The sequence below is a fragment of the Puma concolor genome, chromosome C1, assembly GCF_028749965.1.
Source record: "Puma concolor isolate L17-30 chromosome C1, mPumCon1.1.hap2, whole genome shotgun sequence".
Lineage (NCBI taxonomy): Eukaryota > Metazoa > Chordata > Mammalia > Carnivora > Felidae > Puma > Puma concolor.
Genome location: NC_141674.1, coordinates 33,474,716 through 33,500,621, shown reverse-complemented (window position 1 = coordinate 33,500,621; position 25,906 = coordinate 33,474,716). Strand labels below are relative to the sequence as shown.

The 25,906-nt window shown below is 45.3% G+C and overlaps 2 protein-coding genes across 10 annotated transcripts in view; both read right to left on the bottom strand.

The window, feature by feature from the left end:
• The window catches only part of TMEM269 (transmembrane protein 269), a 17,163-nt gene extending 7,498 nt beyond the window's left edge, over window positions 1-9,665 (bottom strand). For 2 of the 6 annotated variants that reach the window (XM_086716671.1, XM_086716673.1), the window contains exons 1-3: window positions 8,697-9,223; window positions 7,540-7,648; window positions 4,497-4,641 (exon numbers count right to left, since the gene is read on the bottom strand). In XM_086716671.1, the coding sequence (XP_086572797.1) occupies window positions 4,497-4,641; window positions 7,540-7,648; window positions 8,697-8,774 (332 nt within the window). In that variant the 5' untranslated portion in view covers window positions 8,775-9,223. Of the gene's footprint in view, window positions 1-4,496; window positions 4,642-7,539; window positions 7,649-8,696; window positions 9,224-9,637 lie in introns of those variants that run through there. The other 4 variants (XM_086716676.1, XM_086716672.1, XM_086716674.1 and 1 more) reach the window with 4 other exon arrangements.
• Window positions 9,361-25,906, bottom strand: CC1H1orf50 (chromosome C1 C1orf50 homolog). 4 transcript variants are annotated; one of them, XM_086716679.1, is made up of 5 exons: window positions 25,756-25,906; window positions 25,521-25,636; window positions 18,647-18,733; window positions 17,992-18,123; window positions 9,361-9,749 (listed from the first exon to the last, which is right to left on the bottom strand). In XM_086716679.1, the coding sequence occupies exons 1-5, from the start codon at window positions 25,886-25,888 to the stop codon at window positions 9,654-9,656; spliced, it is 564 nt and encodes a 187-aa protein (XP_086572805.1). In that variant the 5' UTR covers window positions 25,889-25,906; the 3' UTR covers window positions 9,361-9,653. The 4 variants fall into 4 exon arrangements, with proteins under 4 accessions (XP_086572805.1, XP_025782282.2, XP_086572804.1 ...); XM_025926497.2 differs by lacking the exon at window positions 9,361-9,749 and adding an exon at window positions 16,604-17,429 and having other exon boundaries at window positions 25,756-25,905; XM_086716678.1 differs by lacking the exon at window positions 9,361-9,749 and adding an exon at window positions 16,604-17,429 and having other exon boundaries at window positions 25,765-25,903.

Below are 25,906 nucleotides of genomic sequence, written 5' to 3'. Positions count from 1 at the left end.
CACACACACCCTGCCCTGCATGTTCCCCACACTCGTGTTCTTTCTGAAATACACTGCTTTACACACACACACACACACACACACACACACACACCCCTGCCATACTCTCAACCCACAGTCTTAAAGGGGGTGCCTCGAGCCCCTTAGATAATCACTAAGGTCCCTTCCAACTCTAAATCCCAGGCATATCTGAGGGCACAGGGGTCCTATGTTCCCAGCCTCTGCAACCATCTCACTGTGGTTTCTCAGATAAACCACTCCCTACCCCTCTAGGCCTCTCTTCCTCCATCTGGAAAGTGAGGGGGTTGTGTCAAATGATTTAATAGAGGCCTATTCAGATAAGCTATTTCTCCTAGTGCAAGTTTAGGTAACTCATGACTTTTAAGGAATTGGTCCCTTTCATTTAGGCTACGTCACTTACAGAGTTGTTCATAATATTCCTTTATTATCCTTTTAAAGTCCACGAGATCAGTAGTGATGGCTCTCTTGCATTTCCGATACTGGTAGTTTGTGTCTTCTCTTTTTTTCTTTATTTTCTTGGTTGGCCTGCCTAGAGGCTTATCAATTTTATTGATTTTTCCAAAGAATCAATCAGCTTTGGGTTTTGTTGATTGTCTCTACTGATTTCTTATTTTTAATTTCATTGATGGCTGCTTTTTTTTTTTAATATTTATTTAGTTTGGGGAGAGCACAAGCAGGGGAGGGGCAGAGAGGGGAGACAGAAGATCAGAAGCGGGCTCTGTGTGGACAGGCTGGCACTGTGAGCCTAATGTGGGGCTTGAACTCACGAACTTCGAGATCGTGACGTGAGCCAAAGTTGGACGCTCAACTAACTGAGCCACCCAGGTGGCCCCCCACCCCCCCTTTTTTAAGTAGGCTTTGCACCCAGAGCGTGGAGCCCAAATGCGGACCTTGAACCCACGACCTTGAAATCAAGACCTGACTTGAGGTCAAGAATCAGATGCTGAACCGATTGAACCACCCAGGTGTCCCTCTCATTTTTATTATTTTCTTCTGCTTACTTTGGATTTAACATGCTTTTTTTTTTTTTTCCCCTAGTTTGCTAAGGTGGAAGCCTTATACTATTGATTTCTATCTCCCTTTTTTTCCCAATTTTTCTAAGGCTTTATTTTTCTGGGGAGGTTTTAGGTTTAGGTTCGCATCTACCCCCCCATCTCCCACCTATGCATAGCTTCCCACATGATCAATATCACTCACCAGAACAGTACATTCTAATTCTTGACACATACCAAGGATGAACCTATGTTGACACATAGTCACCCAAAGTCCATAGTTTACCTTAGGGTTCACTCTTGGTGTTGTACATTCTATGGTTTTGGACAAATGTATGATGAGTATCCATTATTATAGTATCATGAAGATTATTTCCAATGTCCTAAATATCCTCTGTGCTCCACCTATTCATTCCCCCCACCCTCCTGTACCAATCACTGATTTTTTATTATCTTGATATTTTTGCCTTTCCAGAATATCATATCACTGTAATCATATAGTATGTAGTCTTTGCATATTGGCTTCTTTCACTTAGTAATATGCACTTATGATTCCTCTGTGTCTTCTCATGGTCTGATAGGTCATTTCTTTTTAGCACTGAGCAATCCTCCATTGTTTGGAAAATTTGGAAATACCTCAGTTTATTCATCTATTCACTTATTAGATGATATCTTGGTTGCTTGCGAGTTTTGGCAATTGTAAATTAAACATCATAAACATCCAAGTGCAGGGTTTTGTGTGGACATAGTTTTCAGTTCATTTGGATAAATACCAAACAGTGTGATTGCTGGATCATATGGTAAGACTAGGTGTAGCTTTGTGAAATTGCCAAACTGTCTCCCAAAGCGGCTGAACCATCTTGTGTTCCTGCCAGCGGTGAATGAGAGTTCCTGTTGCTCCACGTCCTCGCCAGCATTTGATGTCGTCAGTGTTCTGGGCAACTCCTTTGGCCGGTAGGTGTGTAGTAATATCTCACTACATCTCCCTGATAATATACAATGTGGAGTATCTTCACATGCTTACTGCCATCTGTACATCTCCTTCGATGAGGTCTCTGTTAAGGTCTTTGGCCCATTTTTTAATTGAGTTCTTTGGTTTCTTATTGAAGAATTTTAAGCTTTGTCTATTTTACAGTCCTTTCTCAGATGTACCTTTTGCAAATATTTTCTCCCAGCCTATAGCTTGTCTTCTAATTCTCCTGATGTTGTCTTTCACAGAGGTTTCTTTTCTAATACACGCATTCAATGTTACAAATTTCACTATAACTACCACTTTCACTGCATCTCACAAATTTTGATAAGTTGGGTTTTTTTAAATTTTTTTTAACATTTATTCATTTATGAGAGACAGAGAGTACAAGCAAGGGAGGGGCAGAGAGGGAGACACAGAACTAAAGCAGGCTCCAGGCTCTGAGATGTCAGCACAGAGCCCGAAGCTCACGGACCACAAGATCATGACCTGAGCCGAAGTCGGACGCTTAACTGACTGAGCCACCCAGGCACCCCAACAAATTTTGATAAGTTGTATTTTCATTTTCTTTTAGCTCAAAATACTTTTCTTCTTTAATGTATTATTTAGAATCGTGTTGCTTAACCTTCACATATTTTGGGATTTTCTAGTTATCTTTCTGGTATTGATTTCTACTTTAATTCCATGGGATCTGAGGGCATACTTCATATGATTTCTATTCTTTTACATTTGTTGAGGTATGTCTTATAGCCCAAAAGTGTGAGGAGAAGAATGTGTATTCTGCTGTTATTGGGTAAAGTATTCTATAAATATCAATTAGATCCAGTCGACTGATGGTGCTGTTCAGTTCAACTATCTCCTTACTGATTTTCTGCCAAATGGATCTGTCAGTTTCTGATGGAGGGGTGTTGAAATATCCAACTACGATAACGGATTTGCCCATTTCTCCTTGCAGTTCTGTTTTTTTATCTCACATATTTTGATGCTCTATATGATTTCCAAGATCTCTTTCAGATCTTACATTCAAGGATTCTGTGCTTTGGTCCAGCACATGCTCCCAGACCTCTCTAAAAGCAGCGACCATAGTCTCAGGCAAGGCTGCCCTAGAATGCCGTTCCTAAGTCTACACCCTGATTGCAATGCTTGGATGACCAAGCAGAAGCAGAGAACCTCACCCCAGGCTTCAGCTGTCTCCAAACAAGCTCAGCACTACCTTTCTTTAGAGCCATACCTATGTGTCTAAAGGGAAACGGGCCCACCACCGTGCCATAAAAATGACACTCCCAAAACTGAGGCACCTGGGTGGCTCAGTCTGTTAAGTGTCTGACTTCAGCTCAGGTCATGATCTCATGGTCTGTGAGTTTGAGCCCCACGTTGGGCTCTCTGCTAACAGCTCAAAGCCTGGAGCCTGCTTTGGATTCTGTGTATCTCTCTCTCTGCCCCTCCCCCACTCATGCCTCTGTCTCTCCCTTTCTCTCAAAAGTAAATAAACATTAAAAAAATTTTTTTTAGCTACACTCCCAGAAGATTGCACTGAACTAAGAAGTTAGAGATTTTCTGCTGTAGATATCCTCTACTTTATAAGACCCCTAAAAATCCAGACTTAGAGAATCATAAAATTTAACTGGAAGGGAACTCAAACATCATCAGATAAAATGATTTAATGGATGAGAAACAGATCCAGAGAAGTCACTTGCTGATGGTTATAGAGAATCAAACAGGTTAGGAGGCTGCATTATAAAGGATTTATCTTTAAAGAACTGATTTGAGGGGCGCCTGGGTGGCTCAGTCGGTTAAGCATCCGACTTCGACTCAGGTCATGATCTCGCGGTCTATGAGTTTGAGCCCAGCGTTGGGCTCTGGGCTGATGGCTCGGAGCCTGGAGCCTGCTTCCGATTCTGTGTCTCCCTCTCTCTCTGCCCCTCCCCCGTTCATGCTCTGTCTCTCTCTGTCTCAAAAATAAACAAACGTTAAAAAAAAATTAAAAAAAAAAAAAAAGAACTGATTTGCCAAGGCATTGAAATATGATTCAATTTGTAGAAATATAACTTACTTACAACTTTTTAGGGGCCCATAAACATGTCCCAGATTTTCCATAATAGTGCTGACTATAAACATTCCCCAGATCATAAGTTCTAATTTAAGAATCAAAAATTTCTCATGATAGCCTGCCTACCCCAAGGATTATGTAAAGGCCACCAGAATAGAATCTCTTGGTTTTCTCATAAAGACCATTCCGGACTGCCACAGCTGGAAGGAACCTAGAGATCACAGTGCAAGCTCCTTGTTTTAACGACGGAGAAACCAAGGCTCAGGGATGCGACCTAAAGTCACATATCAGGCTGGTAGTAGAGCTGAGGCCAGGATCTTGGCCTCTTGACTCCCAGTCACTACCTTTCTCCTGCCCCCGGTTGATCCTGGGCCTCAGTGCCTGGCTATCTAGGCTCCCCACTCCTCCCTGCATGCCATTGGCTCCAGCTCTTGGCTAAGATCCTCCTGGGCCCCAGACCTACTTGCAGACGCTGCAGAAGATGGAGAAGAGCCCCAGGATCATGTTGGCCAGGGACAAGGCATTGGTAACGTCCTTCCAGGAGAACTCATTCATATAGAGATGGATCTGGTCGTTGGTCAGGAAGAACCTGGTGCACGGATCTGGGGCTCCGGGGAGAGGGGTCAGGGGTTCCCAAGGTCAAAGTGTCCCAAAAGAGGCTCCCAGGACCAGGCAGCTCCTGTTCCCTGGACCTCATCCCAGAACTGTACCCTCCCAACACTGTTTCACTGACTAGAATGAGACAGGAGGTAGCTGGAGGACACCAGAAGGTAAAGACCAAGGTGCTAAAAATGGGTGTCTTGGGAAGGCACAACAGCAAAGCCCCCACGCCAGTACAGCCACAGTCTCCAACCCCTCCGTCTGCCCCCTTGCCTACAGTGCAGACCTCCCTCCAGCCCACGGTTGGTCTTCCTGGTACCCCCATGGCCCAGGGTATAAGGGATATGGGCCCTTCCCCTATCTGGGAGATGAGCCTTTTGTCATAGGTGAGCCCTTTAAAAAAAAAAATTACAAAGCTACTTTTCATATTTTTTATTCCTGTGAGGGGAGCCCCACAGGAATAAAAAATAACACTGGGAAAGGGCAAGCCCCTCACCCCCAGGAATGTTCCAGGGGGCGAGAGGCTACCCGAGGGGTAGAAAGCATGAAAGGGACCCACTGCAGAGTCAGCCTCCCTTGTCCTGCAGGCCTTGCTCTTTCCCTCGGAAGGATGGGGCTGCAGCGGGGGTGCCCCGAGGTCCTGGTTCTGACAAGCCCCAACCAGAACATCAGGCCCAGCTCCGACAGGGGAAGAGATGAGAGACAAGAGATGAATGCGTCCAGCACAAAACGGCGCACAAGGCACCTTTCACTCTGTTCTCTCTCCTGATCCTGACGACCTCAGGAGACGGTGCTGTCATCATTTGATGAATGCAAAATCTGAGCCTCAGAGAAATGGAGATATATTGGCTCAAATCACATCCTCAGTGAGTGAAAGGTAATCCTGCCTGCTGGATTCTAAGTCTGGTGTTTCCTCTGCCGGGGGCACAGGTCCGGAAGGAGGCGGTCTGTGGGGTAGGAGGCCAAGGAGGAGCTCAGGGGGCCAGCCCCATGGGGTGGTTTCATCCTGCCCAAGAGGAAGCAGCCCTGCCCCGGGCCCCTCGGAGCCCAGGGAATCAGCTGGCCCTGCCTGTTTGCATAGCCTGGCCGGCTCTATTTTGCCTCCAACACCAAACCTGCACTCCATACACATAAATGGCCTGTGGCACCAAGTTTCTTGGGGAGAAAGAGCCCCAGTGCTCCCTGAAACAGGGACGCCCCACTGGTCACCATAAACACGCTGCCCACAAACAGCAATCCTGCACCTGAATAAAATACGCAAGTTCCGAGGTGTTGTCGCAGCCGCTTTCTCGTTTCATCCTCACTCATTTTAGAGGTGAGGAAGCTGAGACTCCCTCTGCCCAGCCCCTGTCTCTGCCCCAGGCTGGACTTAAGACAAATTAGGGCCCATAAGCCCTGCCACCAAGATGTCAGAGGCCGGGAGGAGGGGGCTAGACTGGGAGTTTGGAACTGGGAGTGGATCAGGCAGCACTAAGGGGTTCACTGCTCCCCCAGGCAGGTCCCATTCACCAAGGCCATCAGGACTCCTGAGACCCCTCAAAACCTAAGACAGAAGAACGCTGCCTAAGAAATCTGGGAGGGAAGGAGAGCCAAGGCCGGCTGCTCAGTCCCTCCTCAGGAACCCCTCCCTCCTGGTCTCTCCCGCGCCCCAGGGCTGACCCCAGCAAGACCAAACACCTCTGTCCCCAGCCCAGCTGCTGCCAGGGCAGCAACCCAGCATCTCTGCCTGTCAGGGGTAGTCAGCAGATGCCTGTGGGCATTTCTACCAATTGCCACACACACCTCATCTGTACTCCTTGAGTTGTTTTTTTGTCTTTTTGTTTTTAATTAATGATCGGTTATCTACTCTATCATCTCTTTCATTCATGAAGCATTTTCATGTCTATGGTTTCCATTGGCCCGTAAGGTCTGCCAAGTGACGGTTAATATCCATAGTTGCCAGATGAGGCAAGGAAGACTTAGAGAGGGGAAGAACCTTGCTCAAAGTCACACAGAAGTGGCAGGACAGGGCTTACAACTTCACCTTAGGTGTACCTTCCCCTCCACTCTGCACTCTGCTGTCTACCAACCAACGGGACTGAGCACTGTGCTCCCTGTAAGCTCAGACTGCACTAGGTGCTGGGGAACACCTTCACGGAGCATACAGTCTACCCAGGGACACAAGACTCACGCATGCATGTGGGGACTCCCAGCCTCTGTTCACGATGGTACCCCATCTTACAGATGAAGAATCTGAGGTTTCAAGATAGTCAAGTGACTTGGCCCCGTGAAATGGAGCCAGGACTTGAATTGGGCCTCCTCTTTCGCAATTAAATGCTATTTTCAACATAATGCACAGGTTCCGGGTGTAAACGGATGTGGACCTGAGAGTAAGGGCTCTAGAAATCCAGACAAGAAAGGAGCAATCCATTCATTCAACAAACATTTGGTCATGAGCAAGAATGAGCGCCTGGTGCTTGGGACATGGAGAAGATTAAGACCTGGCCTCGTGTCTCAAGGAGCTCAGGCCAGCAGAGGTGTTCAGCCAAAAGGGGAGTTGACCAGGCTGCCAGGGGACCACGGAAGAGGGTCCAGCCTGACAGAGGGCTCAAACAAGACTTCTCTGAGGAGGGGTTCAGAGCTGAGGCGTTGAGCTTCATTGGCCTGCAGGACTAGATCGTGTCACTCCTGAACTTTGTGGAAGCCTGTCAGTGGCTCCCCATTCCCCCGGGATGGAGTCCACCTCCTTCCTTTGGCGTACAAGCCCTTATGATGAGGCTGGCTCAGCCCCCAGCCTCCTCTCTCCACTGCCCCTGGCTCCGGCCCTCCCTCTGCTCTCGGGTTGGCCGGTGGTCCTCTTTGGGAAGGCTGACTCTCCCCTGGAGTGAGTACTCCTCCTCCGCACTGCCACACGTCCGTGTGCTCACCGTGTGACACTCGGCACTCTACACTGGCACCGCCTCTCTTGTCTTCCTTGTCGACTGCAGGGCAAGCAACTTGAGTGCAGACTGAGGTCCCCTGTGCCCAGCATGAAGCCTGACAATAGAAGTTGTTCAAGGATCGTTAAATCGGTAGAATGTGTCACTCTGGTGCTTCCCCAGGATCCTCTCACTGCACCAAATCACATCTCTCCCCCGCACCAAAGCCCGTTCAGTCTGTCCTCCAAGAAGCCCTCTCAAATGAACTCTCAACAATCCAGACCCTCCAGACACCCAGCATCTACCTAACGCCTACAATCTTCCATTTACTCATTTTAAGATACATTTGTTGATGCCTGCTACCCCCAGGACTACGTTCTGGGGCAGAAAGAACAAGAGCCAGGCTGCATCGCCAAGAAGGAAGGGGTCTGGCAGGGGAGGTAGATTCGAGTAGGGGCAGTGCGGCAAGTGTTACGGCGGGCAAGGCGCTGTCCCATTTCTCTGGGCGCACAAGGGAACACCAGACTGAGTCTGCAGTGGCAGTGGGGAAAGGTTTCTCTGATGTAGAGACATTTAGGGAGGGGCTCCAAGGATGAAGGGGCAAAGGGGTAAAAGGTGCAATAGCACGATGAGGCTGGATCCCCGGGAGGAAGGGGGGGTGACCGGAGGCGGAGGCGTAGTGGGCAGGGAGGTCGCAGTTGAGGGTATGCCTGAATGACCTTGAGTAGCAGTGATGCGTCTGGGTCAGATATGGTTGGGAGTGGAGGGGAGAAAGTGAAGAAAAGGAAGGCAGCCCTGAGGCTGGTGAGAGAGGGCAGAGAAGTGAGCAAGCGGGAACTGCAGACGCGGGGACTGTGGGCAGGAGAGGGCAGAAGGGTACGGCCTGGCCCGAGGCTGCACAGCTTCTGTGTCTGGCATCCAGGGCACAAACTGCAGTGAGCATGCTCAGGTAGGGCTCTCCATCAGGCGCAGGGACTCCGGGGCGCAGCCACTCTAGTTAGACATGCTCCCCACCCCTCAGCCCTACAGACCACACCCCCAACAGATAGCCACGCCCCCTCTCCCAGTTCTTGGTCCTGTCCAGGCCCTGCCGGGGTCCCAGGAAGACACCCCCTCTGAGAAGATGGAAGAGATGGAGGCAGGCTGGGCTCTAGGGCAGCGCTTACCCACAGGGTCCTGGTCGCTGACAGTAATCTTGGGAGGGTCACGTGCTTTGTCAGGATGCTTACCTGGGGACCAGACATTCCTGGGTGGGGTGAGGGCCGCACTCCTTCCCCGCTTCCTGTGTGGTGGGTGGAGGCCAACACAGGCCTGGGGGAGCGACGCAGGTCCCAAGCCTCTCACCCCTGGCTCTTAGCTCACAATCCAGGAGGGGCAAGGGAGGGGCAGCGGGGCTCTAGTTGGCTGGAAGAGGGGCCTCAATCTGCAGAGGAGCCCTAGGCCACCCTGTGGGCAACTTGGGGAATGGAGGGATCTAGGAGGAGGGGACTGGTCTCTCCAACGTGGCCAGCAAAGGAAGCCTTGAGAGGCAGAGACCAGAGTGCATGGTGCAGGAGAGGTGGGCTGGAAGGACTTTGGGGAAGACAGGGCTGTAAAGGGTTGCTGGGGTCCAGACTGTGACAGGTCCCTAGAGCAGGGCTCTTGCTGTTTGGTTCACTGCTGTATTTCTGTACCTGTAAGAACTGCTTTGGCATATGGTAAGTTACCCGATCCCACCCCAGTATTTGTCAGATGAATGGCAAGCTGAGTAATTTACACTGTCCTGAATGTTGGTTTAAGTATGGATGACATGGTCACTTTGGTTTAGAAATATGCTTCTGGCAGCCAGCGTGGAAGAAGGGTCTGTAATACCACAGGACAGATGAGGCAGGCTGGAGCAAGGACGCATTCGCTGGACAGCAACGGAAGGGAATGGAAGTAGCCGGACTAGGAGCCATTGTGAAAAGAATCCCCAGGGTGTGGGAGAGGTGTGAGAGGGAGAAGGTAAGAGCCTCTCAGAGGTGTCTGGATTTGGCAACTGGATGAATAGTGCGCTACAGAAAGAAGCTTGTTAGTACTGGGTAGGTTCCCAGGCACAGGTTCTAACACCTGCCCCACATCCTCCCACCTGCCCTAACGCTGAGTCAGAGCAGCACTGGCTTCCAGGACCCCACGGGAGAAGATGCAAGGGAAGGGGCGGAGCTGCACGGTCCTGTGACACTGTTGTCTCTCCCAGCAACCTGGAGGGGGAAAGAGGAGCGTGTCCTGAGTGGCGACTAGCCTTTGGCCCTGTTCACGGTGCTTTACACACATTATCATCTTAGTGGATTTTCTCAAATGCTCTTGACGTTAGCATTAGCGTTTCTACTCTCCAGAAGAGGAAATGGGGGATTCGTTGATTTTAATAATTAGTGGAAATGAGACCTGAACACAATCTAACACTAAAGTCGGACCTCAGGTGTCTGAGAAACTAAAAGAGAAAACCAGAATGGAGGCAACAAGTCCAAGAGTCAGGGCAGCTTCCTCCTATCCTTTGTATTTACCTTAATTTGTCCATGCCACATGGACCATTAGTGGCAAATTACAAACTACAGCCTACTGGGGTGCCTGGGTGGCTCAGTCGGTTGAGCGGCTGACTCTTGATTTCAGCTCAGGTCATGATCCCAGGGTGGGGGGATTGAGCCCCACATCGGACTCTGTGCTAGGTGTGGAGCCTGCTTGCGATTCTTTCTCTCCCTCCTTCTGCTCCTCTCCCCCACTTGTGATTGCTCTCTCTCTCTCTCTAAAAAAAAGCCAAACAACAACAAAAACCACTACAGCATACTAATGGCAATGCTGGCTTTACCTCTTAACCAAGTTTATGTTGCAGCACTAACACTACCAGATGTGTAAATCTTACTTTGTTTCCTGAACCTATTCCCTAATCTGTAAAATGGGATTCTTGTGTGGATTAAATGAGATTATATGAAGTGCTTAGCGCAGAGTAGAAGTTCAATCATTATCAGTATTATTCTAAGCACACGATCATGCATCTGTCAGCCTGGACATCCCCAAGGCTTCCTTCTGAAGAGGGAGAGGAAGGAGGGATAGCCACAAAAGACACTTGTCCCCGTCTGTCAGAAGTTTCTAGCGTCCTTCTGTTCTGGAATCTCACAAGAAAGTAGAGAACAAGAACAGTAGACTGTCTACACTTGTATTAATATGGTAGCCACTAGCCACATATGGCTCTTAAGTGCCTAAAATATGGCTAGTCTGAATTGAGATGTGCTATATGTGTAAAATACACACCACAGTTCAAATATTCAAATATATATATATATATATATATATATATATATATATATGAGTTATGAGTTGGAATACATATATGGAATATATATTCAAATAATACTAAAAAATTATTAGCGTGTTATTTCATATATAACACACTAATAATTTTTTAGTATTATTTGAAGTGTTAATATTTAGGATATACTGGGTGAGATAAAATGTATTATTAAAGTTAATATCACCTGCTTCTATTTTTTAATGTAGCTACTAAAAAATTTAAAATCATACATGTGACTCACGTTACATTTCTATTAGTGATGTTGACTTAGATCCTTTACAGGATCTAAGTAAGTACGCAGCTATAGATGTCCATCCATTCGTACATTATTAGAGTATTTATTACATGCCAGGCACTATGTCAGGTGCAAGGGATATAGCAGCGAACAAGGCAGACAGTTTCTGTCCTCACAGAACTTAGATTCGAGTGTGGGCACAAATAATGTCTGCTCGTGATAAGTGCTATGGAAAACGAGGCAGGGCCAGAAGTTATTTTGACATGAGACGAGTTGGTATCTCTGACAGGGGAATCAGTGCAGTGCTACTTGAGCAGGGACCTAAATGGTGAGAAGCCACAAACCATGCAAAGACCTTGGGGGAAATGTTCCAGGCAGGTGGAACAGCAAATGTATAGCCTTTGAAGCAGAAATGAGCTTGATTTGTTAAAGTGACAAGGTCAGCAGGAACGTGGCAAGACCACACGGAATCCTGGAAAAAAGCTTGGGCTCTAGTCTAAGTGTAATGAGAAATTCTTGAATCATCTTTATAGAGAAGTGTTGGGACCCAATTTATATTTTTAAAGGACAACGCTACCGGGGCACCTGGGTGGTTCAGCCGGTTAAGCGTCCAACTCTTGATCTGGGCTCCAGTCATGATCTCACGGTTGGTGAGATCAAGCCCCACATTGGGCTCTGTGCTGACAGCATGGAGCCTGCTTGGGATCTCTCTCTCCACCTCTCTCTACCCCTCCCCACTCAGGCTCTTTCTCTCTCAAAATAAATAAATAAACATTTAAAAATAACAATAATAAAGGACAATGCTACCAGTCTCTGTGGAGCTAGCCTAAAGCACCGTGAGAACCAGGGCAGGGAGGTTTGCTGGGAAGTCACTGCATTAGTCCAGGCCAGAGACACCGCGGTGGTCTGGCCCTAGGGGTACGGGTGGAAGTGGTGAGAAACAGTCAGATGTGGGATATATTCTGAAGACAGCTGAGAAGACCTGCTGACTGGCACAGGAAGAACAAACAGAATCGAGGATGATTTAGATTTCTGGCCTCCAAAACAGTGAGCTAGGTGTTGATGGCAGTGGAGAGGACTGGCAATGAAACATGCTTGGGGCAGAACTCCAGACTCATTTTGGACATGTTAGGTTTATCGTGACGTCAAGTGAGGCTGTTGGGTACGTAAGTCTGCATGAAGCTCAGGAGAGAGCAGGGTTGGAGACATGTAAGTGCGTCAACAGCATATGGGGGGTATGTAATCCGTGGGAATGGGTTAGATCACCTAATAGAAAAGAGGGCTAAGGAATAGGCCCTAGAGCAATCCAAAAGCTAGATGTCAGGAGACAGAAAAGGTGTAGTCAGTGAGGTTAGAAAAAAGCAGGAGATGGTAATATTCCAAATCAAAATGAAGACAAAAGCTTTCAACTAGAGGCTGGTCCACTGAATCAAAGGTACTTTAGAAATAATCACTCCAGGCACTTAGCAGCTCCTTCCTCTCAATCTCCAGCTCTTTAAGGGGATGAACCCTATCTTGTGCCTGGGGGGTTTGCACAGGCTTTTAGTGCCAGGAACATGGGCTCCACTGCTTATGAGTTATGTCCTTAGGTAAGTTACTTAACTTCTCCGGGCCGTGATATACATGCCCTGTGTGCTCATCACTACACATCCCAGTGAACTACTCCTATGGTATCCCATATGCACATCTTCCTCCGTCGCTTTGGTATTTAACTTTCTTACACCTCTATGTCAGGATCCTCTAGGGCTGGTTATGCTCAGACTTGAATCCAACAGGACGGTTTGAGTCTGAGCCATACCACTCTCTATCACTATAACCATGGGCCTGTTGCTTAATCTTTGAGCAGATGTTTCCATTTTCTAAAACAGGAATACAATATACCTCATAGATAGTTGGTTATATGAAAATTCAATCAGGTAATGGATATGCTTGGCAGAATAAAAGCTCACTAAGCAGTATTTGTCATCTTTGCATCTACGATACCAATACTCCCAATACTGGTGGACTGACTGATAACTTGAGAAGGTTAAGACCCAGCAAACCTCCTTCCAGACAGCTAGGGTGGAGAGAGACAAGTACAGTCAGCTGCTATTCACACCTAGTGAACCTGGACAGGACCAGCATGGTGGATTAATAAAGCAAACACAGATTGCTCATTATTCTGGGAAATATCAGGATGTCTTCCACTTCCGTATTTTGTTGCGTGGATCCCCAACGTCCGTATCAGCATTCAAGCCAGAAATTCAAGCATTACCTAAGACTTTCTTCTCACTCATCCCCCGACATCTTATTATTTAACAAGCTGCAATCTATTGTACCTTCAAAATGCCAAGCTTTATCAAATCCAAGACCCCAACCATTGTAAGACACGGCATTATGTTATGCAGCTCTGAGAAAGGACAAAGTGCTGCCACTTAAACTACGACGTGCCACTGACTTTTAGAAGCATCCGAGTTTCAGAGATATTAAAACGTGGGGGAAGAAAAGTACACCTTACAACTGATGAAATTATATATCTCATTCCATCACTGCTACCTTAGTTCAGGCCTCCGTCCTCTCTTGCCTGGACTAGGGATGGAAGCTCCTAATGGTCTTCCCTCATCTTCTAACGCCCGAACAGATTTCTAAAAGGCCAATATTGCCAGCTACGTACCCCCAAATCTTTCAATTAACCCTTTTCCCATAGCCCCTGGCCCACATTCTTCACTTTAAACTGGCTGAAATTTTCCAGATGTCATATTGCTTCTAGTCTGGAATTGCTTTTCCTCCCCTTCTTCATCTACTTATCTCTTAGCTACTAGAAGTAAGAGTTTTCTAGGGGCACCTGGGTGGCTCAGTCAGTTGAGCTTCCGACTCTTGATTTCAGCTCAGGTCATGATCTCAAGGTTGTAGGATCAAGCCCACGTCGGGGGCTCAGCATGGAGCCTGCTTAAGATTCTCTCTCTTCTTCCCCCTCCATCCCCTGTACTCTCTCTCTCTCCTCTCTCTCTCCCCCTCTCTCTGAAGAAGGAGGAGGAGGAGAAAGAGTTTTCTAGCCAGGTCGTACCTCACTCTAGCCCTCCTGACTGCCAGGACTAGTTTGGTGGACATGGCTTGTTAAAATGGATATCCCTTTCTTCACTCACAAACAAACATCCAAAAATGAACCCTACTCCAAATTCCAGACATCTTTTTCTAGAGGACAGGTGAGAGTGTCCAAACAAGCTCTAACTCTTGTTTTTCAACACATAAGCTGGTGTCTGCTCTTCCACAAAGTCTTCCTAAATTCTCCAAGCCGTTAGGTATCCTTTCGTGGTGCTCCATATCCTACATGCCACTATCATAGTCTTTTTTATACCACACTGTAATTGTTGATTTGGTTCCTCCCCTACTAGACTGTGAGCTTCTTGGGAATAGGTGCCTGTTTTATTCAGCTGTGTTATTCTCCAGAACATGGAACCTAGAAGGCACTTAATACTTCTAAAATCGTTGAATGGGTAGATGGTTGGGTGAATGAAAAGTGGTTACTGTATATAACCAAGGGGTCCTAGATCCCTACTCAGAGGTGCTACCTCCAAAGTCATTTCACATTGCCACGGACTTTCCCGAAGTTTGGTAATTGGCAGAAGTACCAAAGAGCAATGGCACTACCTGGTGGTCAGTGCAGGGAACGCACCTTATTGAACAGAAGAACTTTTTTTTAACCACTGCTCTCTTTTTTGCTCTAGAGTGGCTAGGAAATGTAAAGAGTGAGGGAGATTTGGATTTTAAAAAGATCAAGCTGATGATTTTTTGAAGAATGGATTGGAGACGGGATACAGGAGGAAGCAGGGATGCTACCTGGGGAAGTTATTTTGTCAGAGCAGAGTCCAGTTCCCATCGTGACTTTACCACTACCATGCTTAACCACTTTGTAATACTGCCTCCTTTACCCAAGAACCTTCTTTTCTCCCTCTCAGCTAAGCACTGTGGCAGAGATTTTAAGATCTGCTTGATGATTTCTGCCTTCTGGTATTCACGCCTTCGTTTAATTCCCTCCTTTGAGTGTGGGCTTGCCTAGGACTTGCTTCCAATGGACAGAATACAGCAAAAGCATGAGATGTCACTCCCGTGATTAGAATACACAAAGCTGTAACTTCCATCCTGCTGGCAGACTCATCCTTGTTGGCTTTGATAAGGAAAGTTGCCATGTTGGGGAGACCCATGTGGCAAGGAACTGAAGTCAGTTTCTGGTTAATAGTCTATTGGTAAACAGAATTAACAATGTTAGTCCAACAGGAGGAATTAAAATTGGGCCAAATTTTAAGTTAGCTTGGAAACAGACCCTTCTCCAGCCTTCAGATGAGAACCCAGTCCTGGCCAATAATCAGAACGCAGCCTGTGAAAAACCTTGAAGCAGAGGGCCCAGGTTAAGTGTGCCTGAACTCCTGACCCATAGAAACTATGAAATCATAAATGTGTGTTGTTTTAAGCCACTAAGTTTCTGGTAATTTATGCAGCAACAGATAACTAATAAACACCTACTCAGAATGTGTCATTACCATGCAGGTCAGGACCTTTTGAAAACCTGGGAAACTTACATAACCAACTATTATACCACTAAAGTGTGTGTGTGTGTGTGTGTGTGTGTGTTTGTGTGTCCCCTACACCATCTCCATCAGAGGCTTTTGCAGCTGACCCCACAGAGCATCCCCCCATGAAACGAATGACCAAGTATCACCTGGGTGGCCCTGTCAGGTTCTAGCCCCATTCTGTGTGAGGCCTTCATGGACCATTTTACAGCTAACAAGAAATACACCTTATGAGGAAAGGCCATGAAAACTAGGATGGGGTTAGGATATTACCAAGCAGATCAGCACAAGAGACATCCATACCCAGAAAGGAACTTGGGCAACTGTGGTTACAGCAGACTGTGATAAGATATATGGCACTGAAGTACAGCCACACTGCATATGCTGTAAATTCAGTTAATTCCACTGAACACACGAGGTGAGGTAGAGTCCCACAAGAGTCTAGTCAGAATGAGAACTAGAGGAACTCAGCTAAAAAGCCTCTGCTAAATTATTGGGTAATTCAGGTCAAAATCAGTTTCAATCTGAATTAACTCATGATCAACAGGTTGGCTCTTTTTCTTGTTTCTCACCCACTGCCCCTCTTCCACAATAGTTTGAAGTTGCCATTTAAATGGAGTTGGCCTGCTGCAGATGGCTAAACTCTGGAGCTCCTCTTCAGCAAGGCTACAGCACAGATCCATACAGTGGTCCGCGGCAGCCTCCCACATCTCTTCCAAGTCTAGAATTCTGTGAGGTTACAGGTAGACCTTCCCTAAACCTGTCCATTGTTGCTGCCCCAGAATCTCCAGTCACTCAAAGTAGGCAGAAAGAGCAAAACAGGCAAGCCACACTTCCGCAAGAGTGCAAAAATACCAGAATCACACACTGTCTAGTCCAGGCAAGCCGAGCTGTTCATCATCCTCCATTACGCAACATTCCTGTTCCCAGACGCATCTGAAGTTGGAGCTACACTAACTGCTCAACAGCCTCAACCCAATCTGTTTTAAGTTTCAAGTTTTTATTTAAATTCTAGTTAACATATCATGTAATATTGGTTTCAGAAGTAGAATTTAGTGATTCATCACTTACATAGAACACCCAGTGCTCATCACAAGTGCCCTCCTTAATCCCCATTACCCATCTAGCCCATCCCCAACCCACCTCCATGAACCCTCAGTTTGTTCCCTATTGTTAAAGTTTGTTTTATGGTTTGCCTCTCTCTCTGTCTCTTTCCCCCCTATGTTCAACCTCAACCCAATCTCAAACACTTCCAGTTACAAAAAGACTAAAAACAGTCCTCTCTGGAAAATGCCTCGCCAACCTTTATGTGGGTAGAAGACACCCCTCTTCCTCCAATGCTCTGACTTACGGGAGAACAGATGGAGATAAAGGAGAAGGAAAGTACACTGGCCAGTACTCTGAAAGTGACTGGTTGGGTCTGGTATGATTCATTACCATCGGAACTGAAAGTAATTACGACAGCATTTATATGCACACAGGGTCTCGTTTCAAGAAGTGCATGATTCCCCCCACAAGACTTCAATTCTCATGCCCCCTCCCATCAACGCAGAAAATGAGGGCAACAAGGAGGTGATAGTGGTAAGTCCTTGCTGTGAGAGCTGTTTGTCAGAGACCTCTCTCAGTCAGTCAGTCCCTGGAAGGCGGGTTCAGTGCTTGGAGGCAGGGCCGCTGGCTGGCTTAGCAACCTGTCCACTATGCTGATTTTAGCATCATGCTTCTCAATATCCTCATACGGAGTCCAGGATAAGTCATGCTGGAGCTTGTAGGCGCCAAGGAAGTCATGTGGACAACTTGTCCCCCATTCCTAAAGAAGGCAAAGGAGTCAGTTCTCATCAGGGTAGAAGGTAAAGAAATTGAGCTTATTTCCTCATTTTCTAAATTGTCTATTTACTTATTTTGAGAGAGAGAGACAGAGAGCAAGCGGGGAAAGGGCACAGAGAGAGGGAGACAGATAATCCCAAGCAGGCTCCAGAGCCGTCAGTGCAGAGCCTGATGCAGGGCTTGAACCCACAAACAGTGAGATCATAACCTGAGCCAAAACCAAGAATCATTATCCCACTGAGCCACCCAGGCTCCCCTCATTTCCTCACTGTATGCCACAAATTTCTTTTTTGGGTTTTCACTTCAGACCAGTCAGAATCATCCTCACTGCATTACACATCAGATACCTCCCTTAACAGAGATAATGACTGTGAGATAATTTGTATTTTTCATGTATATTTTTTAAGAGTCATGCCAGGGCTCACGAAAACCTCCAATTTTCTAGAAGGCCATTTACAAACCCTTATGCCTACATCTTCACGCACATATGCCAAGAGTTTCTCAAAGACCAGAGTAGATTTCTGCGCAAAAATACATGTTCTTACCTTTGGAGAAATAATAGAAAAATACTGCTGACCACTCTCCCGTTTATAAAGGTAATAAATGTTGCCAGGTTTTTTTACTATATTACAAGCTACATGGTGCAAGTCGGCATCTCTGCGAGCATCTTCCAGTACCTAAGAACCACAGAGATGTAACAAATTTAGTATTGGACATAACAGGCACACTCAGTGATTATCCCAATCAATGCTTAGGAATTGCTCCCCCATAGCACACAGTCACTACTAGGACCCAGATGATTCTGAGGAGACAAAAATTAGACTATGCTACTAGACTGTAAAAATGCCTTTAGAAGAATTGCATTGGTGAACACCACTGGCTTTGAGTGCCTTTTAAATTTCTTTCCTATTTTTCTGCAGTGTGTACATTTCTTTTAAAACTGAGAACATGTTTTTCCCCTCAAAATGCTTTACTTCACTGAAACTGTCTCCCAGTGAAAAAGCTTACCTCATACCTAACTTCTTGGGCTTACTCTATTTTGCTCAACACTTCTATATTTCTAGGAGGTCCTGAAGACAAAATAGTTTAACGATTATAAGGAAGACAAAACAGTTTAACGATTATAAGCAAGACCAGGCAGACCTGTGAATTAAATGAGGAAAAGGAGTCCCTACCTAAAAGCTGTTACGTGTTACTCACCTTCCTGGCTTGTTCTTGTAAATGCTGGATTTGCTCAGCTATGACTGTTAGTTTGTTGGTGGCATTTGCTCGGATGAATTCGTCAGCCTACAGGTGAGACAAAACCAAACTGTGGGTGGAAAAAGGATAAGACTTCGACAATGTTCGTATTTAGAGCTCAGAGTGAAGAGTTACCTCAACATCCTCGCTTATGCCTTAAATACCCTTCCTAGCCTCAACACAGTCCTGGGAACTCGCACCCATCTCACCCAGTTCCCACCCAACTCAAATAGCACTGTTTATAAGAAGCTCACCCTGCCAGGACCCCACACAGCAGGACTAAGTCCTCCTTCTTTTCTACGTCCCAGAGCTTTCTACCCTCTGTATTCCAGTCACTCTGCACTTCTTCAGTCCTGTAACATGGTCTACTCTCACATGCTAACACATGTACGGAATATGCCCTCTCCTCGACAGAAAATACTTCCCCTCTTACTCTTTGCCCAAATAAACACACTTATTTCTCAGGTCTCCATTTATTTTTCTCATGTTTAAATACTTCTGAGATCTGGGATGGGTCTTAAAATAAAAAAAGTTCTTATCACCTGTTATGTAGGAATCTAGCTATACATAGGAAGGACCTATTAATCTGACCGTTGCCTCAGCTGAATTATTTACATCATACCTAGTTATATTTTAACTTCTATTTGCCTTCCTAATTGTTACTTCAAATGCTTTCTTGTTTTTTTTTAAGTAGGCTCCAGGCCCAATGTGGGGCTCGAACTCACGACTGTGAAATCCAGAGTCACATGCTCTAACTACCCACTGAGCCTTTAAAGACTATACTAGGATGTAGATCTGAAACAATGTTATATTGTGCACATAAGACTTCTGTCTTGTGCTAGGAAGTGCAAATGAAGGCAATGGAAATTGTTTAAAATAAATCAAACACTTTTCAAAACCAGAGAGACTGGTGTGACCAATGGGAAGGATTATCACTCAGGCATCAGAAATCTGTCAAAGACTTCCAGCTTACTATCAAGAAAACCTGATTAATGTCTAGGGGTATATGGCAAGTTAAGAAGAAGAAATTATGAGATTAAACTCAAACTAAGAAATATCAAGAGGGTGCCTGGGTGGCTCAGGCGGTTAAGCGTCTGACTTTGGCTCAGGTCATGATCTCACAGTTCATGAGTCCGAGCCCCACGTCAGGTTCTGTGCTGACAAGTCAGAGCCTGGAGCCTGCTTAGGATTCTGTGCCTCCCTCCCTCTCTGCCCCTCCCCTGCTCACACTCTTGTCTCTGTCTCTCAAAAATACATAAACATTAAAAAAAATTTTTTTTAGGGGCATCTGGATGGCTCAGTCAGTTAAGCCTCCAACTGAGGCTTCGTGGTTTCAAGTCCCATGTCGGGCTCTGTGCTGAAAGCTCAGAGCCTAGAGCCTGATCCCAATTCCATGTCTCCCTCTCTGCCCCTCCCCCCTCATGCTCTGTCTCAGTCTCTCAAAAATAGACATTAAAAAATTTTTTTTAATTTAAATTTATTACAAATATTTTGTAATATATTTAAAGATACATTATAATATAACATAATATTATATAATATATGTAATTATATATTATAAGTAATATATAATTATATATGTATATTATATATATTTAAATTTTATTTTAATAAAAATACAAAAAAGAAATATTAAGAGAATTTGCTGGTGAGTTGAGGAAGCTCAAGATAAAAGTCAGGTACAAGCCAGCATCACATGAGAAGAAAACAATGGAGTCAGCAGAGTCAATCATTTATCTGCTCCACAAATAGAGATTGAGCAGCCACTGTGTATGAGATATCATGCCAGGCCCTGGACATACTAGAAACAGGAGAAAGAAGTCCCTACCTCCATCAAGATTGCAGCCTAATGCACTGTCCTTCAGAATATGAAGTAAAATATGTAATTTTTTTAATGTTTATTTATTTTGAAAGAAAGCACGAGTGGGAGAGAGGCAGAGAAAGCAAGAGAGAAAGAGAATCCCAAGCAGGCTCCACTGGCAGCACAAAACTCAATGAGGGGCTCAATCCCACAAACTGTGGGATCATGACCTGAGCCGAAACCAAGAGTCAGTTGCTTAATCAACTGAGCCACCCAGGTACCCCAAAGTAGTAAATTTTTAATTTTCTAGCAGCTGTGTTAAAAATAAAAATAAATTGGGGCGCCTGGGTGGCGCAGTCGGTTGAGCGTCCGACTTCAGCCAGGTCACGATCTCACGGTCCGTGAGTTCGAGCCCCGCATCAGGCTCTGGTCTGTTGGCTCAGAGCCTGGAGCCTGTTTCCGATTCTGTGTCTCCCTCTCTCTCTGCCCCTCCCCCGTTCATGCTCTGTCTCTCTCTGTCCCAAAAATAAATAAACATTGAAAAAAAAAAAAGTATAAAAAAAAATAAGTAAAATTAATTATAATATTTTATTTAACCCAATACATCAAAAAACATTATTCCAACATGTAATCAGTATAAAAAATTTTAATGAGATACTTTACATTTCATACTAAGTATATACTTATATTTTACACTCATACTATCAATTGAGATACCAAATTATCGTGAGAAATACTCAATCTGGGGCACCTGGGTGGCTCAGTCAGTTAAGCATTTGACTTCGGCTCAGGTCATGATCTCACAGTTTGTGGGTTTGAGCCCCCTATCAGGCACTGTGCTGACAGCTCAGAGCTTGGAGCCTGCCTCAGAATCTGTGTCTCCCTCTCTCTGTGCCCCTCTCCTGCTTGTGCATGCTCTCTCTCTCTCTCTCTCAAAAATAAACAAACATTAAAAAAAATTAAAAGAAATACTCAATCAGTACTTAAACTTCATAAAATTTGCATTTAAAAGGGTCAGTTCACATACTCAGCTTGTTCCAAATATACTTCAAAAGTGTCCAATAGGGGCGCCTGGGTGGCGCAGTCGGTTAAGCGTCCGACTTCAGCCAGGTCACGATCTCGCGGTCCGGGAGTTCGAGCCCCGCGTCGGGCTCTGGGCTGATGGCTCAGAGCCTGGAGCCTGTTTCCGATTCTGTGTCTCCCTCTCTCTGTGCCCCTCCCCCGTTCATGCCCTGTCTCTCTCTGTCCCAAAAATAAGTAAACGTTGAAAAAAAAAAAAAGTGTCCAATAATTGAATCAATTATCGCATTTTAAAATGTAAATTGTTAAAATTACATAAAATTTAAAATCCAGTTTCTCGGCTGCATTAACCATATAGCCCAAATGCTCAACAACCATATGTGGTTAGAGGCTACCATAATGCAGAACACAGCTCTGGTGAGAGATACAGACACCAACAAGAAAGACAATTAGAGCTAGTATTATGTGGACTCAGAATAATGATGTGCTATTATGAAGAAAATAACCAGAATTATGTGGTAGAAGCAGATCAGAGATAACAAGTGAGTGGAGTAACTGGTTTAATAGGTAGTGGTAAGCACCGCAGGGATTGGCATGCATGAGCAGGCTAGATGCAAATTCAATTTATTTATTTATTTATTTTAATGTGTTTTTTTTTTTAATGTTTATTTATTTTTAAGAGACAGAGACAGAACATGAGTGGGGGAGGAACAGGGAGAGAGAGGGAGACACAGAATCCAAAGCAGGCTCCAGGCTCTGAGCTGTCAGCACAGAGCCCGATGTGGGGGCTCGAACTCGTGAACCAGGAGATCATGACCTGAGCTGAAGTCAGACACTTACCAATTGAGCCACCCAGGTGCCCCTGTTTACCTTTTTTTTTTTTTTTTAGAGAGAGAGAGAGAGCATAAGCTGGGAAGGAGCAGAGAGAGAGGGGAACAGAGGATCTGAAGTGGGTTCTTTGCTGACACAGAGAGCCGGATGTGGGGCTCGAACTCACAAACCATGAGATCATGACCTGAGCCAAGGTCAGATGCTTAACTGACTGAGCCACCAGGTACCCATATTCAATTTAATAATACCATCATCTGGATGGAGTGGAGTATAACCTTCAGTAGACAAGAAGGCCTCACTGAAGATGTGACATTTGACTTGGGTCTGAAGAAAAGAAAGGGCCAGCCATGCAACAAAAACTGGAGAAGTTATGTCTGAAAGACAGTTAACGAGGGGCAGTAGTTAATGAGTAGTCAGTAAGGGGGCAGGGACCAGATCATGCAAGGCCTTATAGCCCATGGTGAAAGTACTGCATTTTGTTCCAAGGACAGTGAGGCACCTGATGGCCAAAGAGAAAGCAGGTGGTTTCTAGAGCTAAGAGAGCTCTAGGTTAGGAGTGGCCTCATTATTAATCTTCTTCTTAAGGTGGTGGCAGCAAATCTGTTCCCTGTAAACAAAACAGTCTAATTCATAACAGAAATGAGAAGAGTACTTCTAATTACTAAACACTTCTAATTACTAAAGAGTACTTCTAATTACTGGCCCCAATCATTCTGAGGCCCTTCACATATATTATCTAACTTAATTTTTATAATACCTTATGAAGTTGGAGATGATAACTTCAGTCTCATTTTAGGAATTATACCCAGAGAGGTAAAGCAACCTGTCCAAGGGTTAATAACAGCTAATAAATGGCAGTTGAAGATTTGAACACAGATCAGTCTGATTCCAAATTTCTGCCTTAATACCAGACCTCTAGAGCATTCTAAACACACATCAATACCAAAATGGCATGGCAGCAGTCAGTCCTGCTACAAAGTACATTTCAGGACACAAACAGTAAATATGCTTGATTCAATCTGTTTGTTTCTAGTGTTTTTATTCCAGCTGCTCAATATTGATAATATTGGAAAAAAGGAGGCAGCACCATAATGCATCCTCTGTATTTTACTAGATCATATGCTGAAGGGCAAAAACTGTGTTCCATCTTCTTTTTGTTTGTTTGTTTCAGGCCATTGTAATAAATATGATGGTCACTCAGTAAGCCATGAAAATGTTTGCCCAAGCTTTGGGCCTAGTTGCCTCCCTCCCAACAAGTGATCCAGTTAAACAGACACATGGTATTCTCCTAATCTATAAAAGTTATGCTTTGCTTCCCACCTCTCTAGAAAAGACAAGTCACTAAGTTTGAATCAAAAGCACTTTCCTAAGCATTTGAATACTTCTTAAATTAAAAAAAAACAAAACCTGAAGTACAGAGATATTTATGTGAGGGAATTTGAGCACATTAATTATTAAATATTTTGAACAAAATAAAGACCTTTGAATATAACCAAAGCCAAATGTGATAGTGCACACAAGGGTGAGAGGAATATCAGAAGCTTTAAAGCAGCAGGGCCCTTTATCTGTACATATTGAAGAGGGTTCTACAACTGGAAGTCTTGGTAAAAATTAGATGGAGGGGTACCTGGGTGGCTCAGTGGGTTAAGCGACCAACTTCTGCTCAGGTCATGATCTCGCAGTCCGTGAGTTCGAGTCCTGGGTCGGGCTCTGTGCTGACAGCTCAGAGCCTGGAGCCTGTTTCAGGTTCTGTGTCTCCCTCTCTCTCCGACCCTCCCCCGTTCATGTTCTGTCTCTCTCTGTCTCAAAAATAAATAAACATTAAAAAAAATTTATAAAAAAAAATTAGATGAAATTTGGTTTTTCGCAGCTTTAGATCTAGGAACTTTCCTAGTTGAGACCCTGCATTTTACAGATGAAGAAGCTGAAGTCCAGAGAAAAGTAATTTCCCTTAAGTTACAGTGCAAGTTATTATCAACAGTGGGATTAAGACGCACGTGTCAAAATTTCTGATGCTTTTTGTTATTTCACATTTCCTCCTTATTCTCTTGGCAATGAATGTGTAAGCACTGGGCTTGGGAATGTTGTGCCCAGTGAATGAGAACACAGGACAAAATTTAAGAGTCCTTGTCCTTCTAGTATACAGGTATGCTGTTTCGAAGGGACACATGCACCCCAATGTTTATAGCAGCACTATCAACAATAACCAAAGTATGGAAAGAGCCCAAATGTCCATCGATGGATGAATGGATAAAGGAGATATGGTGTGTGTATATATATATATATATATATATACACACACACACACACATATACAACGGAGTATTACTCGGCAATCAAAAAGAATGAAATCTTGCCATTTGCAACTACGTGGATGGAACTGGAGGGTATTATGCTAAGTGAAATTAGCCAGTCAGAGAAAGACAAATATCGTATGACTTCACTCATATGAGGAATTTAAGATACAAAACAGATGAACATAAGGGAAGCAAAAATAACATAAAAACAGGGAGGGACACAAAACATAAGAGACTCTTAAATATGGAGAACAAACAGAAGTTTACTGGAGGGTTTGTGGGAGGGGGGATGGGACTAAATGAGTAAAGGGCATTAAGGAATCTACTCCTGAAATCATTGTTGCACTATATGCTAACTTGGATATAAATTTTAAAAATAAATTAAATGAAAATAAATTTCAAAAAGTCCCTGTCCTTCTAAAAGATGTTACGTTCTAAAAGCGTTCAGGGCACAGATAACGATCTAATGGGAAGCGGTTTAAAGTAAGTGGACTATGCATCCCTAAGGAATCCGTTAGGGTAATCCGACACTTGCATGGAAACTTCTCTTCACGAGTCAAATGGGAAGAATAACTTCTGTACTGCCTACCTTACAGGACTGTCCTGAGGGCCCAAATGAAATACTGAATATTCAAAGTGCTGTGCAAAACTTCCCACGAAATGAGATTATGGGCACTCATATTGCAGATGGAGCCTTTGGTCTCAGAAGCTCAGAGTGCGAGTCAGACTACCGACCCTCAATGACAATCAGTTTTCCCGAGTTGTAAAATGGAGACAAAAAGCAAATGGCTTTCGCTTTGGCTTTGGCTGTGAGGTCCCAGTCTCAAGATGCAGGGCCAAACGTGAACCAAAACGGTTCTTTACTTCCCCAGCCGCGCCTCCTCACCTTCTGCACCTGCTCTGCGAGCGCCACGAGGTCTAAGGGGTCCCCGGCCCGGTGGGTGTGGTAGGGGCTCACTAGGGCCAGGCCTCCGGGGGTCGGGGTGAGCTCCACCAGGGCTCCTGCGACACATACCCAGGAACACAGCCCGTGAGCGCCCGCCCTCGGCCTCCCGCGCAGCCCGGGAGACTAGCTGCTCCGTGAGGGCTTCTTTCCCCGCTCGGACTCCCGCCCTGCGTACCTCCCCGACCTGTAGCCGGCTGAACTCTTTGGTCTGCGGGGACTCCCCCCGACTGCCCCGGCGTCTCGGTGTCCCCCATGACAACAGCCAAACCTCCCTGCGTCCCCAGCCGCGGCGCGAGGCGGAAGAGCATGCGCTTAGAGGCCTGTGG